This window comes from Sesamum indicum, linkage group LG5 (genome assembly GCF_000512975.1).
Source record: "Sesamum indicum cultivar Zhongzhi No. 13 linkage group LG5, S_indicum_v1.0, whole genome shotgun sequence".
Taxonomy (NCBI): Eukaryota; Viridiplantae; Streptophyta; class Magnoliopsida; order Lamiales; family Pedaliaceae; genus Sesamum; species Sesamum indicum.
Genome location: NC_026149.1, coordinates 18,863,889 through 18,882,292, shown reverse-complemented (window position 1 = coordinate 18,882,292; position 18,404 = coordinate 18,863,889). Strand labels below are relative to the sequence as shown.

At 36.0% G+C, this 18,404-nt stretch overlaps 1 protein-coding gene across 1 annotated transcript; it reads right to left on the bottom strand.

The window, feature by feature from the left end:
* Window positions 16,140-18,169, bottom strand: LOC105162945 (CBL-interacting serine/threonine-protein kinase 6). Its single transcript, XM_011081126.2, has one exon. It carries the CDS (start codon window positions 17,807-17,809, stop codon window positions 16,508-16,510), a length of 1,302 nt encoding a protein of 433 aa, XP_011079428.1. The 5' UTR covers window positions 17,810-18,169; the 3' UTR covers window positions 16,140-16,507.

Here is an 18,404-nt window from a genome sequence, read left to right as displayed (position 1 = left end):
TAATTTAGTAGCTTAGTTTATATTTACACTATACACTACAAAAAAAATACGGGATTTGATCTGGTCAGACCAGTCACTTTATTTAAGAAGATACATGTGTCTAAAACCGTTCCAAAACCCGGTGTAAATTGGAACGGTTTTTTTTAATTATTTCTGTTGTGTTACTGAGACAATTTCAAATGACATACAACGTCTATATTTCAATGGTCGGAATGACCGTCTCAGGTGACGTCCCAATGTTTGAACTAACAGTTATTTTTTAATGGCTAGATATGTGCTCCTATACCCCTTCCAAATTTTTCTATATAAATGTGTTCCTCTTTTCCATTTTTCTTATTTTCTCTCTATTTTTTCAATTTTTCTCGAATTTTTTTAATCTCTCACTATCCTACTAATAATTTTGTACTCTTGTTCGTGAATTTCAATCAGGTAATAATTTTAACCCGTTATTTGATAATTGATTATATTTGTTGTAATTTTATTAATTAAATTTAATATCATAATAATATATATGTGTGTGTGTGTAGGACTAATCATCATGTTAAGACAGTTGAGGAGATGGATGTATGAGAAAAACCTTCCAAATAGGACGGGTCTTACTCCGGAGTTTTAAGATGGTGTTGCTACATTTATAGAATGGGCCGAGTCTCAACATGCATATATAGACGGTGAGAAAATTAAGTGTCCTTGTCGGAAGTGCAAAATGAAGTTTTCAAAACCACGGACGAAGTAAATTTCGACTTGTTTATGAAAGATTTTATGCTGGAATACAATAATTGGACTTCTCATAGCAAGGATAGGGCGCAGGAGTATTTTGAGACCGTCACGACGGCCTTATGTAGGGTACGAGTACGCTTTGGGGTGATGCGGTGTAGATAGATTGGGTGTAGAGGATGGTTTTTGATGTTGTCGGCTCGGCTGTCTGGTCTTCTAATTATAATCAGGATGGTGCGTCAAATAATGGTACGAGGTTGTGTCCTACTCGTGCAGGACCTAGTTCATATTATGGTGGGACCACCTATGATTATGTATCTGGATTGGCAGATCGGTTTCACGATGTAGTGCATGCTGTTGAGCAACCGTTGTGGAACGATTGCGCCCAATTTTATGGGGCTATAACTAAGTTGGTGAATATCAAAATCGATATTTCTCAATATATATATGACCGAATATCGTAGTGGGCCGATCATATATTGCAGCGTGACCACACCTTCTCAGGATTACTATAGTACGAACAAACTGATAAGAGAGTTGGGCTTACCTGTTAAGAAGATTGATGCGTGTATAAATGATTTCATATTGTACTGAAAGGACGACATTGATTCGGACTACTGCAAGTTTTATGAAGAAGCTAGGTACGAGCCGATTAGGGAGAGCAAGAAGACACCGTATGTCATTCTTAGTTACCTGTCGATTACCCCTTGCCTGCTGAGGTTGTACGCTTCGGAAGTGATTGCCGAGCAAATAACTGTTAGAAATGGTGACCAGAAAGCCAATTAGATTGGCGGTTTTGGGAACCATTTAGCAATTTTTATGAATGTGATATTATCTTGATGAATGTAGTAAGCATTCATCTGTCGCACCATTTGTTTGTTGTGCTTACTATTTACGTTGAACGGTGTTTTAACGTCACAACAAATGCTCACAGACCAAATGAATAACCCATGTAATTGGGTTGCACATAGGATGACAACTATGAAATCAGCTTCTGAGGGTTGGTCTCAAACGTTCCAAGTTGAGGAACTCGAGACTGGGCATCGAGAGTCCTATAGAGACTTGCACCAAGTATTGTATTCATTGGATGAGTGTCGTGTTTCATCGGCGACGGACATGGGATGTCTATGTAATTTGAGTGGATGAGTTGACAAGGTTGTTAACTGATTGAACTGACTCACCAGAAACGTTATATGGAGCCTTGGAGGCTTGCCGGTATGACTTGAATTCCCAACTCCTATAGTACAGGATTAGTTCTAGAACTTGAGGAATCATGGCAGTCGCATGCATATGATGGCTATATCTTGGATTTGACGAGAGATGACTGTGTCGTCGATGTGGTCGTTATAAGCCTTGTCCAGTGTAGTCGGAGTATGTAGTGAGGGCGGTGGATTTCAGGATATAATTTATCCCCTATCAGTATATGGTGGATATATCTCCTATGCGCTCTCAGATGGTTTAGACTCTCTAAATTTATGGCCATAGTGATTGGTCGAATAGGAAATGGTATCCTTTGTTAATCAATAGAGTAAACGCATCTCAAGTATTCAGCATAGTTGCCTGGTCCAGGATGGAAACTGACGCCCAATTTCATGCCCTAGAATAAGGCCGGGAGATGGTCGATGGAAGGATCGTACTTGTATGGAACTCAAGAGCCTAAGAGCCCGTTTGGTTGTGTTTTCATTTTTATTTTCAGTTTCTATCAATTTTATTTGTATAAAAATGCTTTATTGATTTCTGTGCCAGAGCTGAGAATATGATTGGATTAGTTATTTTTTAATATAGGTATATAGGTGTGAGAATTAAGAATATAGGTATATGTTTTTTTATTTTAACTGAAATTAATTATGAGGGTTGACCAAAATCATTGAATATGATAGATTATAAAATAATCAAAATGCCTCTTATCATTTTCTTTTCTTTTTTCAGTACAAGTTTTAGTTTTTCGCTTCATTTAAGGTACAATAATTTTCTTTCTTTGATGGGCTAAAGTTCAACATGTGCGTTGCTCCTTCCCGTGCAAAGTAGCACACAATAAAGACAAGAGATGCAGGAACACTTTTGTACATAAATTTGTGAAATGACTATATATAATTAATATGATCAAAATTAAAAACCAAAAAATCACAAAAAATTAATTACCGACTAACAACACTACTTTGAAAAGTTACAAAAATAGACTGATAACCCTCAGAAACCATATGCAAATTACCATCAGAAAATTACAACACCCCATATCAATATTACCGCCACAAATAAGCACTAAATCATCGCGCATTACCGCAGAAGGCATATATACCTCTAAATTAACCTATTAACTGATGAAAAATCAGATATTTATACCTGGTGATCCAGGAAAAAACCCGCGAGAATTTGAGGATCCATTGATCTACTTTTAAATGTAAAAATTATCCACATTCATAGTAATTTTGCAATTGTCCACTTACAATATCTCTGTGAGAACTGAAAATATATTTGGATTAGTTATTTGTAAACCTAAATAGATGTGAGAATAAAGAATATATTTGGATTAAAGTGTTTTTTTTTTAACTGAAATTAATCATGTGGTTCACGAAATTCATTGAATATGACCAATTATAAAATTATCAAAATTCACCTTATCATTTTCTCTTCTTCTGAACAAAAAATGAAAATTCACCTCATAATTTCACAAAATATAATTTAACCTCATGCCATTGTGAACCCTGACGCTATGATCTTTCAATTTCATCATTCAAAATTGATTCCATTGGTGAATGCTTATGTTTCGTCAGTTTTGCATATCTTCCTCATGCCACTACTTTGAAAATCTACTAGGTATAAAAGCTCCAGTTGGATATAAAAATTGCAATATAACTCTAGTATAACTCTATCAGAGCTCATTCTAGGACAAAAGACAAGATCAAAATGCACTTCTAGCTTATTTCACATTATAACCGAAATTTTTAAGTTATTTTTTTTGTTTATTTTTTATCCTACTATTTTTAATGTAATTTCGATAAATCAAACTAAGAAATTTTGTCTATCTATAATTATAATTTAGTAATTTTATCTTTAAAATTAGAGAGTATGTCCTATTTCTTGGAATAACTTATCATTCGTAAATTACTTTGATAAAACTTGTGTAATTATACATTAACTTTAATATGCTAATTTTTTTACATCATTTCCCATTTTCCCCTAGCCAAAAGTGGCGACTAAAAAATTCAACAAAAAAAAAGCAACAATATGAAAACGAACATGAACATGAAATTTTTGTAAGAATTACGATAGGCAATCGAGTAAAATGACTGTATAGAATAAATTTATTTTGTTATATATTATTAATTGTACACATAAAATAAATAATACAATATACAACAAATCTCTTACATCTCAATTTTTAATCCAATATGTGTTGAAAGATATACATAATTATTTTATGTTGACAATATAAATAAATGAATAATAGTAGAGAATGCAATTGTCAACTAATACTATTTGTGAGTGACAATTTACAATAAATTGATGTAATTTTTCTTCACATCAATTTATTGTCAAACATCATGATATATATTTATTTGATGTGAAAATGGTGGTTGGGAGTTATTAGTCATGTGAAGAGAGCAGCATCATCACACGAGTTGAATTGGTAGTCGAAGCAATTGTTCCCTATTCAATATAAATATTGTTGCAGCCACTTGAGAGGAACGTTGCACAACTCAGCTGCTATAAATAATTCAACTGACTGTATGGCCTTAATTTCTCACAGCCAAGAGCCTGCAATTCATTATAGTTGCTGCAGATTTATTTTATTGTGTTTCTACTAGCAACTCTATACAATTTCATCTATTATCCATGCAACCATTGCTTACTCACTCTCTATAAATACCAGCTGTGTGCAACATAATATGAGACCACGAGCCTGCTGTGTTTTTTGCTTTAGAATCCTTTGCAAACCTTGTTCAATTTCTCTGCTTCATGTTGTGGCCAAACGGCTTCTACATCCAATCCCAAGTCTTCTATAGCTGGAAATGGACGCGGGACATGGAAAAGACCTTCATCCAAGCTTTGGTGGACCTAAAGATAGTAGGAATTTTTCGTCCCACAGCCAACAACATGGACGTTGTGCATTTGGCCATTTTCAACGTCAATAAGGCTTACGCGTCATGAATCACTTACAGGTGGGGTTACAGTCGTTTGGACAAGTTTCGTGAGCGGCATTACACATTTCAATGGGTTGAAAATCACCCCAGCGTTCTTTGAAATGAGGACGAGCGCAAATTAACAGCCAAAGATGGCGTGTGGGAGCAAATTTGCAAGGTATTTGTTTAATTATTGTAAGTGGTTTGTGTTTATTATTCTTATTGCCAATTTTTTTTAGTTATTTTCAAAATTGATAGTCCTAACCGTTTGATGCTAAAACTGAACAGGAGAGGAATCTAGCCAGATGCTATATCAATGCGTACGAGCCTTTGTGGGATGAACTTTGCGTGCTATTTGCGGACAATGAAAACGAGACCATCTGGATCAGTGATGACGAAGAAGATACTGACGATCTGTTCGGTGCGAATCCAAAGTTGGGTTGATCCCTCCCCCCCCCCCGTCCAATGAGCTTGTAACTGTCATTTTTTATTGTGTGTGCATGCATGTTTCGGATAGCTTAGACGACTCTTCGTTATTGGGTGCGCTTTTCAAAGAGATCAACGATTCTGACACTCACGCTGACTCTGCTCTCCTGAATCCTCCGCCTACCCCAGTCTCTTCTCCCAAGCACGATGGCGGAAGCTTGCCAAAATCCTCGGCGCCTAATGAGGCACCAAGTCAAGGCTGATGGTCTCCATTTTCTATAATGTGGCATTGGTTGTCCTGAGTTGTAGTTCTTTTTTCTAGTAATGTGACAAGATTACCAACGTGTTGCATGTGTTTATGTTTGCGTCTGTGCATTTTTTCTATGAAGGGTGGACTGTAAGGAAGCATGTTGTAAGGGTTATGAAGTGTAATGCTATGTTGTAATGGTTTATTTAAGCTGCTTACGTCTCAAAAATATTTAATCTACCCGATGCTGAAAACATATTTTTAATTGAGAGGCACTTTTTGGGTAGTAGATGTGATTAAATAATTTCACTCTTATTAAAAAGCATAATTTTATACAAACACCTCTGAAATCGGTATTTACAAAGCTTGATCCTGCTCGAAAAACGATCTCGCACTGCGATCTCTAGTGGCCTTTCGAGTGGATCCGTAACCTGCAGCACAGAAAGGTGAGACTAGTCGGGTTTATCCCCGACGAGGATACTCCGACGCTCAAGTCAGTTTCAGTTAGGGAGCTTGTTTAGAGATGAGTTTTCTTGGTGAAAAACAACGTTAGCTCCTTTCTGCCGTTGTTCCTCATATATATATAGAACCGTCTGGAAGTCTATGGTAAGAGGACTTAATGCACTCAGGTTTCCTTATTTAGATCGAGCAGATTGGCTATAATTAAGCCAGCCTTATTGCAAGGCTAATATGGCTCCTTGATATTTGGCAAAACCTTAGGGTCAGGATCTTTCTTCCTCTTTTTAAACTAATCCCCATGTTCTCTTGTTGATTTTACCATGCTACCCTTAATGGAGGGTAATTTTGTCCTTTCAACATTTTCTACCGTTATCAAAGCTAATAATGATATTTGTGTTATTCGACTTTATTTTGGAACATGTTCATTTATCATGCAAAAAATATCCATTTATTTAAAATTCTCTATGAATAATTATATATATTCATGTACTTCGAGTAATTTATAAAAATATATTTTTTGTATTATACATAAAATATACATAATTTTTCATAAATGTATATATATACTTTACATAAGTGTATGCTAATAAAATATATAAAATATTTAAATGATCGAGTAACAACAAGACTTGGGGTATCTTGCCAAAATGAGGCGAGTTCAAAACTAATCTCAATGTATTATCAGCCTTAACAATAGGATAAGTATAATAAAATAATTCATTTAAGAATTTTCTGAAAACAGATGATCCACTCCGTTAATTCGGACGCTGTATATGAGTAAGGATCACAGGAAATTTCAAAAGAATTTTATATGTGAAATTTTCAGTAAATTAGAAAAAAATGAAATAGTAGGATGATTAGGATATAAAACACATTAAACTCCTCGACATTCGACTGAACATAATCAATAAAAGTTCGTTTTAATACTCGACTTGAACTCAATTCGATTTGTACAAAAATAATAGATTATACGTAGAAAAAAAAGATCAAATTATTGAAAGTTGACTCGTGTTAGATCCAATTAAAACTCATTTGAATTTGTTTGGAGCAATTATTCAACTAAATACAAATGATCTTTTAAATGTAATATTTGTTTAAATAAAATTTAAATAATAATATGTTGGACTCGACTAAACTTATGTATTGGGTAGGGACGATTTTCAACTTGAAGTAAATTAAGGAAGTTAATTTTGAAGGTAACCAATTATAAAGTCAATGAAACACGATGTCTGGCGATTGAATTTACACGTAACCCTATTCTCTATCATTCGTGCTTTGAAGCTTACAAGGAAAATCACTAATCTAGTAGATCAAAATCTTTATTAGCACTTGGTCTGGCGATTGAATTTAACGTGTTTGGTCATGATTGGTGCAGGGTGAAGTATGAGAATTAACATCGGTTCTGCTAATAGTCTCTCGTATTTGCTTGATGGTTAAAATAAAAATTCGTTCTGTTATCCCTCTCTATTGTAAATATACTATTATTATTATATTTAGAATACATAATGCTAAATGAAGAAAAATGAGCTTATAAGAATATGACATATTCTTAAATAGGGATAATTAGCGATGTGAAAGTACATAAGATTACTCGGAACGATGCATATTTTTTTTATCAAGATTTAATAAACATGAGCAATTGTTGTAAATGCTTACTTTTATTGTAAATATACTATTATCATTATTTTTATAATGAAATTAGTTCCATTCCGATCAGATTTAAGAGATCGCAGATACAATTATTCAACTAACTATTACGTTGACGGTCCCCTGCCCATCCCACAAATGGGCTGCCATTGCATTGCGGAAAGCTGCTGGTGTGTCAATATCTTCTTGCGATTGTTGAGGCAAACGATGAAACTCATTGTTTGCTTGATTGTCATAACTGTCAAACTCTCCATGTTCCCCACGGTTGAAAAAATGGTCAGCAATGGAAAATTTTCGTATAAAGTTATGGATGACACAACATGCAATGACAAGATCCCGCTGACGCTCTACGCTATAGTGGGGCATAGGTCCTTTAAGAATAGGGAATCGGTTCTTTAACACACCAAATGCGCGCTCAATGACATTACGCAATTGAGAGTGACGCTGGTTGAATAATTCTTTTGGACCACGAGCTTGACAGTTGTTACCTTGAAATGAGTTAATGTGATAACAATCTTGTCGGTACGGCGCCAAAAATCCAGGAAAATTAGGATAAGCAGAATCCACTAAGTAGTATTTACCTGAAATCACAAGAGACGTAAACAAGAATGATCACTCTAGAATAAAGGTTTAATTTTTTTACGAATGTAATGGTAGTACTATCTGGTGGCCAAGGAAAATTCCAATCATTGTTGAGACAATCCATGAATACACGGGCATCATTTGCGCTGCCCTCCCATCCAGCCATGACATATGTAAACATTAGGTCAAAACCACAAACAACCATAACATTCTGTGAGATTTCACCGTGTCGTGAATGGTACGCATTTTGCAAGTGTACTGGAACACTTGCAGGTATAAGTGTCCCATCAATTCCCCCGACACAATCCTAATAAAGAATAAATTTGAAATATTACGAAAAGAAAAGTTAGTGGAATGTGGATTAAATGAATCCATTATACATAACCTTGAAATAGAGAAACAAATGTCGACTGTACTGGTTTCTAGGATGAATATGATTGAAATTTGTAGGACAAATTAGTTCCGGTGCAAGAAGATTCAAAGACCGAGAAACACGTTTCATGTGCCTTGAGATGGTCTCCAAAGAGTGTTGGAAACGCTTGCAGCTCGTTTTTTGATGCTCGCTTAAACTAACAGTTTGTAAGAAAATCGCCACTGATTCCATAACAGAGACACGCGATCGTTGCGACTCTAATAGAACACCTTTCTCTTGTAGGAATGAGCATAAATTTTGGAATATTTCTCTCTTCATCCATAATATATTGAAGATTCGATCTGGGTGTCTAACATAAGCTCGCTCACCCAATCAGAACCTTGTAGAGAAGAAATATGTTGTGGTTGTTTTGTCCGAAAATATGAAGGGCATAACACTTCATAAAGTAACATGAAGTGTTTTTCCTCATCAGAAGACATATCTGAAAAATCTGTCTCTTCATCTCCATCGCTAGAACGAGTGGCCCATGATAATGCGGTATCATGAGGACAATTGGCCCTCGAAGGAGGAGAAGAGGTCGTGTTGCCGCTTGATTCATCCATCCCTCTATTTCTGCTCAAAGGTATTGGTGAATATTATGAAATGAATGGAGTCAACTTTCACCTTGGAATAATTTGATGGGGAAATACTTTTATAATGCAAATATGCATTAACTGAAAGTCACCTACTACTCTACCACTTGGGGGTTTGTGCATCAACAACCATTATTTGACAAGAAAGAGGGTTGGTAACAAAGTGTCATAAATATTTTATAAAAAATAGTTATATTATTATTAACAAAAAAATTTGCCTGACGAATTAGATTTTGCAAATCTTTAGCCTGACCTACATATTCACTAGTTCATGTATGGGGTTTGACTTTATTTTGCCTAGCAAGTTAGTGCAGTTAACGGTAGTTATGCTATTTGAGACGGACCTTACATTTACATCCATAAATAATAATCTTTCTTCACACGAAATTATATAGTGTATAAAAATGAGTTTAATAAAATGATAAATTAATATTATTTTTGTTTATAAAAATAAATTTAACGAAAATAATCATTTTTATAGTGTATAAAAATGAATTTAATAAAATGATAAATTAATATTTATTTTGTTTATAAAAATAAATTTAACGAAAATGATCATTATCGACGCTCGTAATTTGCTAAAATGACTCCAAGTACTAGAATGTGTTTGTTACACTATTTGTCACACAATTGGTCAACGTTTTTCAAATATTTATGTCAAAAGCAACTGCATATAATTTTTTTTACCCGATTTGAGTTATTGTAATTTAAAACGAGAATTCTGATAAAAGTTTTCTTTGTCATTGAATTCTACTATCATTTACTTAAATTGATGATAGTCCATCAATTATTCAAATACCTTATTTAAATAAAAAACCTCAAACAAATCATTAGCAATATTATAATCTATTATTTAAATAAATAAATAAAAGAACTAACATCAAACTATAGTAATTCCTGTAACGTTACAAGCTAAATAATTAAAACTAGCAAATGATCATTGTTACTAGTAAAATATTATAAAAACCATGTTTTAAAGTCAATACATGCATAAACTATTCTAACTTGGGGGTTTAGCAATCAACACATCAAATAAAGAAGTTACTTGTCGAGTCTCTCAACCCAAGCACGTTTGTCCACATCACTCATCAGAAGGAACATTTAATGCCTCACCTTCAATACAAACTGATCTTGCGCTGCAAAGAACAAATTCCGCGGTAGTCCCTCCATCTTAGAAAACACAAGCATGCAATATTCAATATCGTCGTTGGAAATTTTTGCCTGCTTTCGAGTTTTGGCTTCACTGCAAGCCGTTATGGCGTCAATGCAAGTATCAATTCTATTTGAACGATCACTTTGCCCCCCTTTTCGTTGCACTCCTCTTGATGCTCTTGGATATTTCACAACCCCGGATGAGAGTGGATTACCAGGATCCAATGTAGGATAGCTTACATCAACTTCATCATCGCCATTGTTGTCGAAAGGAGGTATGGTAGAGGAATGGGCAATATTGCCTGTGGCTACAAACGCGAAGAACATCTCAGTACATAAATCAAAATGAGGAAGACCCTTCTTTCTCAAGCCAAACTCTCTCGGATTAGCCTGCACAATCATTGATACTTCATTAACGTATGACAAGAAATGATGAATATATGTTTAAAAATAAAATGAGAAATGTACAATTACCGCTACCACCTCAGCTCAACGAACCTCACTGGCAGTCACAGTGTACATAGTTGGATCCCAACCAAAGCCAGTCTGTCTGTATACCAAATCATAAAACTTATGCCAAAGCATCCGAAGCCTGTTAGCCTTACCTTTAAGTTGCGCAATGGTGTATTGTGTTCTATTATGTTCATACAACTCAACACCAATTTCACGCCAAATTTGCTCACTAAATGTAGATGAAACTTTCTTTTCTTGTAATGCTCATACGTTAATTCAATGAACAAAAAGACCTATGGAAGACCCCACTAAGCATCATCAACTCTTTACCTTGACTCGGAAGACGTAGCGAATAGCTCCTTCCCCTTTCGACTCATCTACCATGTTTAAAGTCACAACGTATGTTACTCAACATCTAAAGTATTAATAGGATATTCTCCATAAACTGCAATTACCATCGAATAATGAATATTGTAACAACAAATAATGGAAAACAAGAAACAAGAAATCTAGATAGCATTTAATTGTAAGAGCTAATTTCTTCACAAGAATATTGAAAGATTTCCAAGATGGTCAATCCACGTGTCAACAGTTGAGATCATCTAAGCATTCACCCAAAAAATTATTATGCATAGCAAGAAAAAGTTTGTTGGAAAAAAATATGTATCATAGATATGCACTGATGATGCAAACCTCTTTATTGTTATGACAATGAAGAACTTGCAGTTTGGTCGAGTCACATTCTTTACTAGTAGCATCATAGATCCCATTTATAGTACAAGAAAATTTTCTTTGTGAGGTATGAACCAGCAACACCCCACACCCCCACCCCACCAGATGAAAAATGCCAAATTACCGATAAGATTGCAAGGTGTGTACAGTGGTAACCTTGTTCTTCTCTCTTTCTCATCATTGTTCATCTGCTAGTAATTTATAGAGAAAATGACACCATAGATATACACAAGGCCCTCAAAATACATGAACATTATAGCTTATTTTGGTTAAGTTATAAGGATAATGCGAAAGCTACATTTAACAGCAGCCAGTCAAAAACATGTGATTTACCACGAAAATGCAAGTGAGAAACACGCCGTCGTCTTCTCTCCCTTGCCTACCCGTCCTTCCTATCCTCCATTTCATCCACCAAATCTGCTTCAAAAAAAATTCTGATGGATAACAGAGCTCACCTTATTTGGAGTGTCGAGCTTTCTCTTTCGGCAAAGGATGTCGTAGTTCGAGCTACAGGACTCGACGCCGGTGAAAAAGGGATTGTATGTCAAACGTGCAGACAAGTCGGAGGAAGAGGAAGGAGGATGAGAGCTGGTTTTGGTAGAGTCTTCCATAGAAAGGCATTTTGGGAGAGAAACCAAGCTTAATTGATTTGAAAACTTTGACAAGAAAAGACATGACAGACAAGATAAGACATGTATGACAACTTTGCTAATTAATTTGAATGACAAATGCATGTGGAGCTATAATATGTATACCAAATAGGAATGCCATCTCAATGAAAATTGCTTGACCAAACAAAATTCCCACTATTCAAATAGTGAAAAGTGAAAATAAGGTGAGTGAAAACACAAGCAAACGGGCTCTAAATGTTCATGCAAACATTCACCTAGTCTCTAGTGTCATTGACTGTTGCTAGACGGCCATCCATGGTAAAGGGCGTTTTCGATTAATGGTTAATTGAAAATAATTAATTAAATTAAATTTAATTAATTATTTGTGTTGGACACAATGCTCAAGTCTAGCTGAGGGTGAAACTAAATAGTGACACACAAATCACTATGAAATTGGTGGAATTAATTTGGAATTAATTCGAGAAGAAACGAATTAATTCAATTGGATTAAATTAATTCAAAGAGAATATATAAATGATTGGATCATTTATTTAATAATCCATTTGATGGATGGCTCAAGAATTAATTAATTGGATTAATTTATTTTGGGCTTAATACTTTTAAATTAATTGGATTAATTTATTAGGTTTGGCTTAATTAATTGATTGGACCAATTAATTAGTATCTGGACTTAGATTTATTTAATTGGATTAAATGAATCTTTGAACTTTGTTGGGAATCAAGCCCAGTGCATACTTGAAGTCTAAGCTCATGTGAGGGAGGTCGGAGTAAGTTAAGGAGTTGAAACTCCTCAACATGATGAACATGATGGTTATTTTATCATGGTTGGAGGTTATATGTATGTGTCGTATAGGTTGTCTTGGAGGCAAACTTGGTAGTTATTGAATTTTGAATTCAATTGTATGTAATATACAAAACTACATATATCATGCATAACCATGAGATGACCCATGAAATTTGCCTCTTTTCTATCTCAAAAATATTCTGTTCTTTATTTTATATTGAATTGGATTCAAGTTAGAACATAAAACAATCTAAAAGTACTAAACAAAAGTGTTAGTTTGGAGTTGTTTTTCTTCTTGTTCTTTATTGTATCTAGCAATAGAAAAAGAACTATATCTATTCTATTTTGTGGTATGGACAACTTAGAGGAATTCTAATTTGAATTCTCAAGTGAACGAAACGAAAAAACGTAAAGGGAACAACGTACGTTGCTGCTCAACTATAGAATCAAAAAGGTAAAGTTTCATGTTTTGTTTCTATGCTTTTTGTTTCATCCTCTAGCCACTTATCTAGCATGTTTATATGTTTATTATTATGCCTTTGACAAACACCGAATGCCCAGAAATTTCAAAGGGATCACCCCTTTGAACCGTTTTAAATTTTTTTTCACGCTTCCGCCACGTTCTCGGGCCATATTCATTCTTTTAATGACGTGGCATGCCAACCATCAAACAGAGAAGGGATTCATGTGACATCCGTCTGATGCAGAGGCATGGTGGCATTTTAATCGGACATATCCCAATTTTGTAGCAGAGGTCCATAATGTTAGATTAGGTTTGTGCACAGATGGGTTCGTACTGCACAAGCAGTATAGTCGTATGTATTCGTGTTGGCCCATTATACTTACACTGTACAATCTCCCCCAAAAAATATGCATGAGTTCTGAGTATATATATGTTCCTGATGATGGTAATCCCCGGTCCTTCCAATCCAAAACGTATCATCGATATTTACCTGGAGCCGCTGATCGAGGAGTTGCAGAATTTGTGGGATGTGGTTGTATTGACGGGCAACAGTGCGGAGAACGAGATATTTCCAAAATGCGTCGTGTTTATGTAGATTGTGAACGACCTAGCCGCTGATGAGGGATTAAGGAGAAAAAATAGTTGCGGTTTTAAAAGAATATTAACAGAGGAATAAAAATTTTGACAAAAATATAATATCAACAATACTTCAACAGATTTATCCCAACAGTTATAGTTCACAAAGCAATATTTAGCACAAAGCGAAAAATAATACCACAAAGCAAAAATAAAGAACCAGTCAAGGGAAGAGGTTATCGTATATATGTCGTCTAAGATAGAGTCCAAGACTTTGATACCACTGTAAGGAGAAAATCCCCTTAAGAGATTACTCCAATAACCTAACAACTATTATAACAACAGTGGGTACTCAACCCTTTTAATATTACAAATCAAGATACAACAATAATAATACAGATCTTAAAATAAATTACAGATTTTGAACATATAAAACACAAAGCAGTAAAGTAAAAAATTCGCACAAGGCTTAGAGAGTAGATCCAGGTGGAGAAAAGGGGCTTAAGGTTGCTTCACAAAGAGAGCTAACCACCAATAAATCTCAGTTACTAAGACCCACCATAAAGGCTTTTAAAGTTCACAACTTTTACAGTAAAAAGATAGGAGGAAGAGGAAAAAAGAGTAAGTCAGCCATTGTCAGAGGCCAAGGGCCAAGGCCGCCTTTTAAAGGGCCTAACGATTAAAGAGGCAGAGAAGAAGAGGAGGCGGTTGAGAGGTTTCAAAACCATTCGGGAAAATGAGGGAGAGAAAACCAGGCGACAGAGAAAGAAAAGAGAGAGAGTAGACAGAGAGAGAAGAAGAGAGGGAGGCGGAAGAATGGGAGATTAGGGTTAAAGTTTAGGTTAAATAGGATAGAACCTGGATTGGATAATGGGCCAGATTGTTGATCGGGTCATGGGCTAAGGTAGTAAGCTGGATTGAGAGCCACCCAATGAGTTTTTAATGTTGGGCTTTTTTGGGCTGGATCTGCCAATGATGGATCATGAGCCATAATTATTTACGATATCAATTAGATTGTAAATATTATATTGTTTTATTAAACACCGCACCTTCACCTTCAAAATTTTTCTGTTTTCACTTTTCAATTCTCGTTTCAAACTTTCACAAAGTTGTTGCAGCTTAACTCACAACTTTATTTTGCAGTTTATTTTCTTTTTTAATTTAAAAAGATTTTATGTCTTTTTCAACTAATACACTCAGGTCAGGTCTCAGGTCATAGACGAGCCAAGTAGCCAGTACCAAAACTGTCCACTTATGGACCACTTCCACTAAGCTACTTCTAATATGTAAATAACAATTTAATTCCGAGTTAAAATTGATTTGGGCACTAAATTTTTTATGGTATGATTTTTTATTCATAATTTTTAGGGATAATTAGGTTATATTTAAATTTTTATGATTTAAAAAATTATATATAATAGTCTTAAAATTTGTTATTATCTAACAAAGAGATTACTCCGTTAGTAAAAGTTCATAAAATTTATAGATATTAGCAAAAAAGTTGAATACAAATTTATACTTGCCCATCGATTGATATATTACTAATTTATTGCAGATTAAATAAATTTTATTTAACTAAACTACTCTTGTAATGGAAAAAATATATATTTTCATATGCATTAATATGTAAAGACATATGAGGATAATTTAATTATAAAAAATAATTATTCGACCTGTAATAAATTCATAATAAGTCGATTCAAACAAATATAAATTTTTACACGATTTTTTTATTAATATTAACAAATTCTATGAATTTTAACCAATAAAGGAACTCATTTGTTAAACAAAGCAAATTTCAAGAGAATTTAATGTAGTTTTTTAAATCATAAAGAATCTACATGCAATTACATTAAACATCACAGGAGATAATTATAATTATCTCTAAACTTTACTAATCATTATGATTTTAATCCAATTGTCAAAATTAAGTATAAAAAATATTAAGAAAGAGAAAACCGAATGGAACAAAATCTTAACCATTTTTTTCAAGATTAAAAATCAAAATCATATCGGAGAAAATATAAAGACCAAAATCGTAATAATTTGTGTAACTAAAAATTATGTCCTAGGGACCACAATCAATTTGGATACAAAATATTGGAATCAAAAGCAGAATTTACCCACATCTAACAATCAAGTATTGATTGATACAACAGCGGCGATTCATTGAAAGAACCCAATTTACAGAAAGGCTAAAACATACATGTTCACAACTTGAACATTCTGAAATCTGAATCACACACACACAGATACATACATGATACATACAAAGTCGTCAAGAACAATGGAAAGCAGATTGTCTGAACACAGACAGAGAGAGACTGAGAAACTGAAACATCAACAAATCAATTTCAGATACTACTTCCGCAAATTAAGTTCTAAATAAATTTTCAAGACAAACAATCTAACAACAATACCATAACAAAACAAAACAAAACAATTGTTTATTCATACAAGTTTTGTTTTTGTTTTTCGATTCAGAACTCTCGGCCTTGCAACTTCTGATGATCAAGCCGGCACTGTGTTCCCAGTCGTCGATGTCCAAACGATGTCTTTAAGCGCCGGTCTCAGCTCTTTGCTGCAGAACTGGTTGTACTCCAAGGTGTCGCCGCTTGACTTCTTCACCTCAACCACCAGGAACGACGGCGCCACCGCAAAGATATCGGCGGCGATCCCAAGCTTCCCTTTTCTCCCAGTCGCTTGCCCCTGTAACCTCACGCAGGAATCGCTTTTCTTGATGCTGAAATTCTTCGTCTTGGCCACCTCTTCAAGCTTGGAAATCACACTGCTGGCGGGCCTCGTGGTGGCGAATCTCAGTTCTTCTTTCTCAACCCTCTTCTTCTCCTCGAAGAGCGGCGACAGATCAAATCCTTCCGACAAGGAAATTATATGGAAAGCATTCAACGTCTCCGTTTCCTTCCCCTTACCCACGTTAACTTCATCTTCCACCGCCAATTCCTGCTCTTCCTTAGTCCTCAAACCTTTGGACAACGATTTCTTGAACCACGAGGATTCCATGATTTTCGCTATGCTGATTCTCGTGCTCGGATTCGGATCCAGCATTTTGGTGATTAGTTTCCGTGATTCTGGCGAAAACCAGGGCGGGCACTTGAAATCCCCCCTGTAAATCTTTCTATACATGGCGACAATGTTGTCGTCCTGGAAAGGCAAATAACCAGCTAAAAGAACAAAAAGAATCACGCCACACGACCAAATATCGGCCTTCGCCCCATCGTAGCCTTTCTTCCCAATCACCTCCGGCGCAACATAGGCTGGGGTGCCGCACGTCGTGTGCAACAACCCGTCCTGCCGTAGATGGTCGGAGAACGCGCTCAGCCCGAAATCTGTTACCTTGAGCATCCCTTCTTCGTCCAGAAGCAGATTCTCAGGCTTCAAATCACGGTGGTAAACACCGCGGCTGTGGCAAAAATCGATGGCAGAGATCAATTGCTGAAAGTAGTTCCGGGCGGCGTCCTCCCGCAACCGGCCCTTTGCGATCTTCGCAAAGAGTTCGCCGCCGCGGACAAACTCCATGGCGAAATAAATCTTGGTCTTGCTAGCCATGACCTCGTGGAGCTCGACGATGTTGGGGTGGTGCATCATCTTCATGACGGAGATCTCGCGCTTCACTTGCTCCATCATCCCGACTCGAATCACCTTCTCCTTGCCCACAATCTTCATCGCTACGCTCTTGCCCGTCTGCAAGTTCCGGGCATGGTATACTTTCGCAAAGGTGCCGTGGCCCAAAATCCTGCCCAGCTCGTACTTCCCATGTAACACGCCGCATTTTTCTTCAGCCGCCATAGTCATATCTGACGGATAACTCGATAGGTTTCGTATGTGCACTTAACAAAAAAGTAATTACAAGTAGTGGTGGTGGATTTGGTGGGTTTACTTGTGGTACTGGTGGTGGTGGCGGTTTCACCCGTCTTCGACGTGTTTCCGGTGGCAATTACGGCCGCTAGTGAGCGGTTTCTTGGCCCTCCCGCCGCCCAATTCGGGGTTAGAAACCGGAGTTCTTCTCATCTCTCTGCATTCCCTGGTGGGACTCTCTCCAATCTAGTAAACAATGAGAGAGAGAGAGAGAGAGAAATGTGGTACGGTTTGGAGCACCAAAATTTCTTGGGTAGATGAGAGTTTCGGCTTTCAATTCTCTCTTCTTCCTCAGCCGGAGTTGATGAACTTATAGAGGCTGCAAGGGTAGATCTGTCAATGTCATCATCTCCGTGCAATTTGGATCCAACGGCAGACAGGGTAGATGACGGTACGCGTGTCGATATCTTGGCGGGGATGTAACCGCTCATTTGGACCTATGTGAATAATTGGGACCCGTCACGTGCACAGCAACTAGGTTTTTCCTTAGGCAAACCGCCTTTCCCCCGGGATGTGTTATTACAATGTTACC

Coding starts and splice junctions, on each gene's coding strand:
- LOC105162945 (XM_011081126.2), bottom strand. CDS start 17,809: ATGACTATGGCGGCTGAAGAAAAATGCGGCGTGTTACATGGGAAGTAC.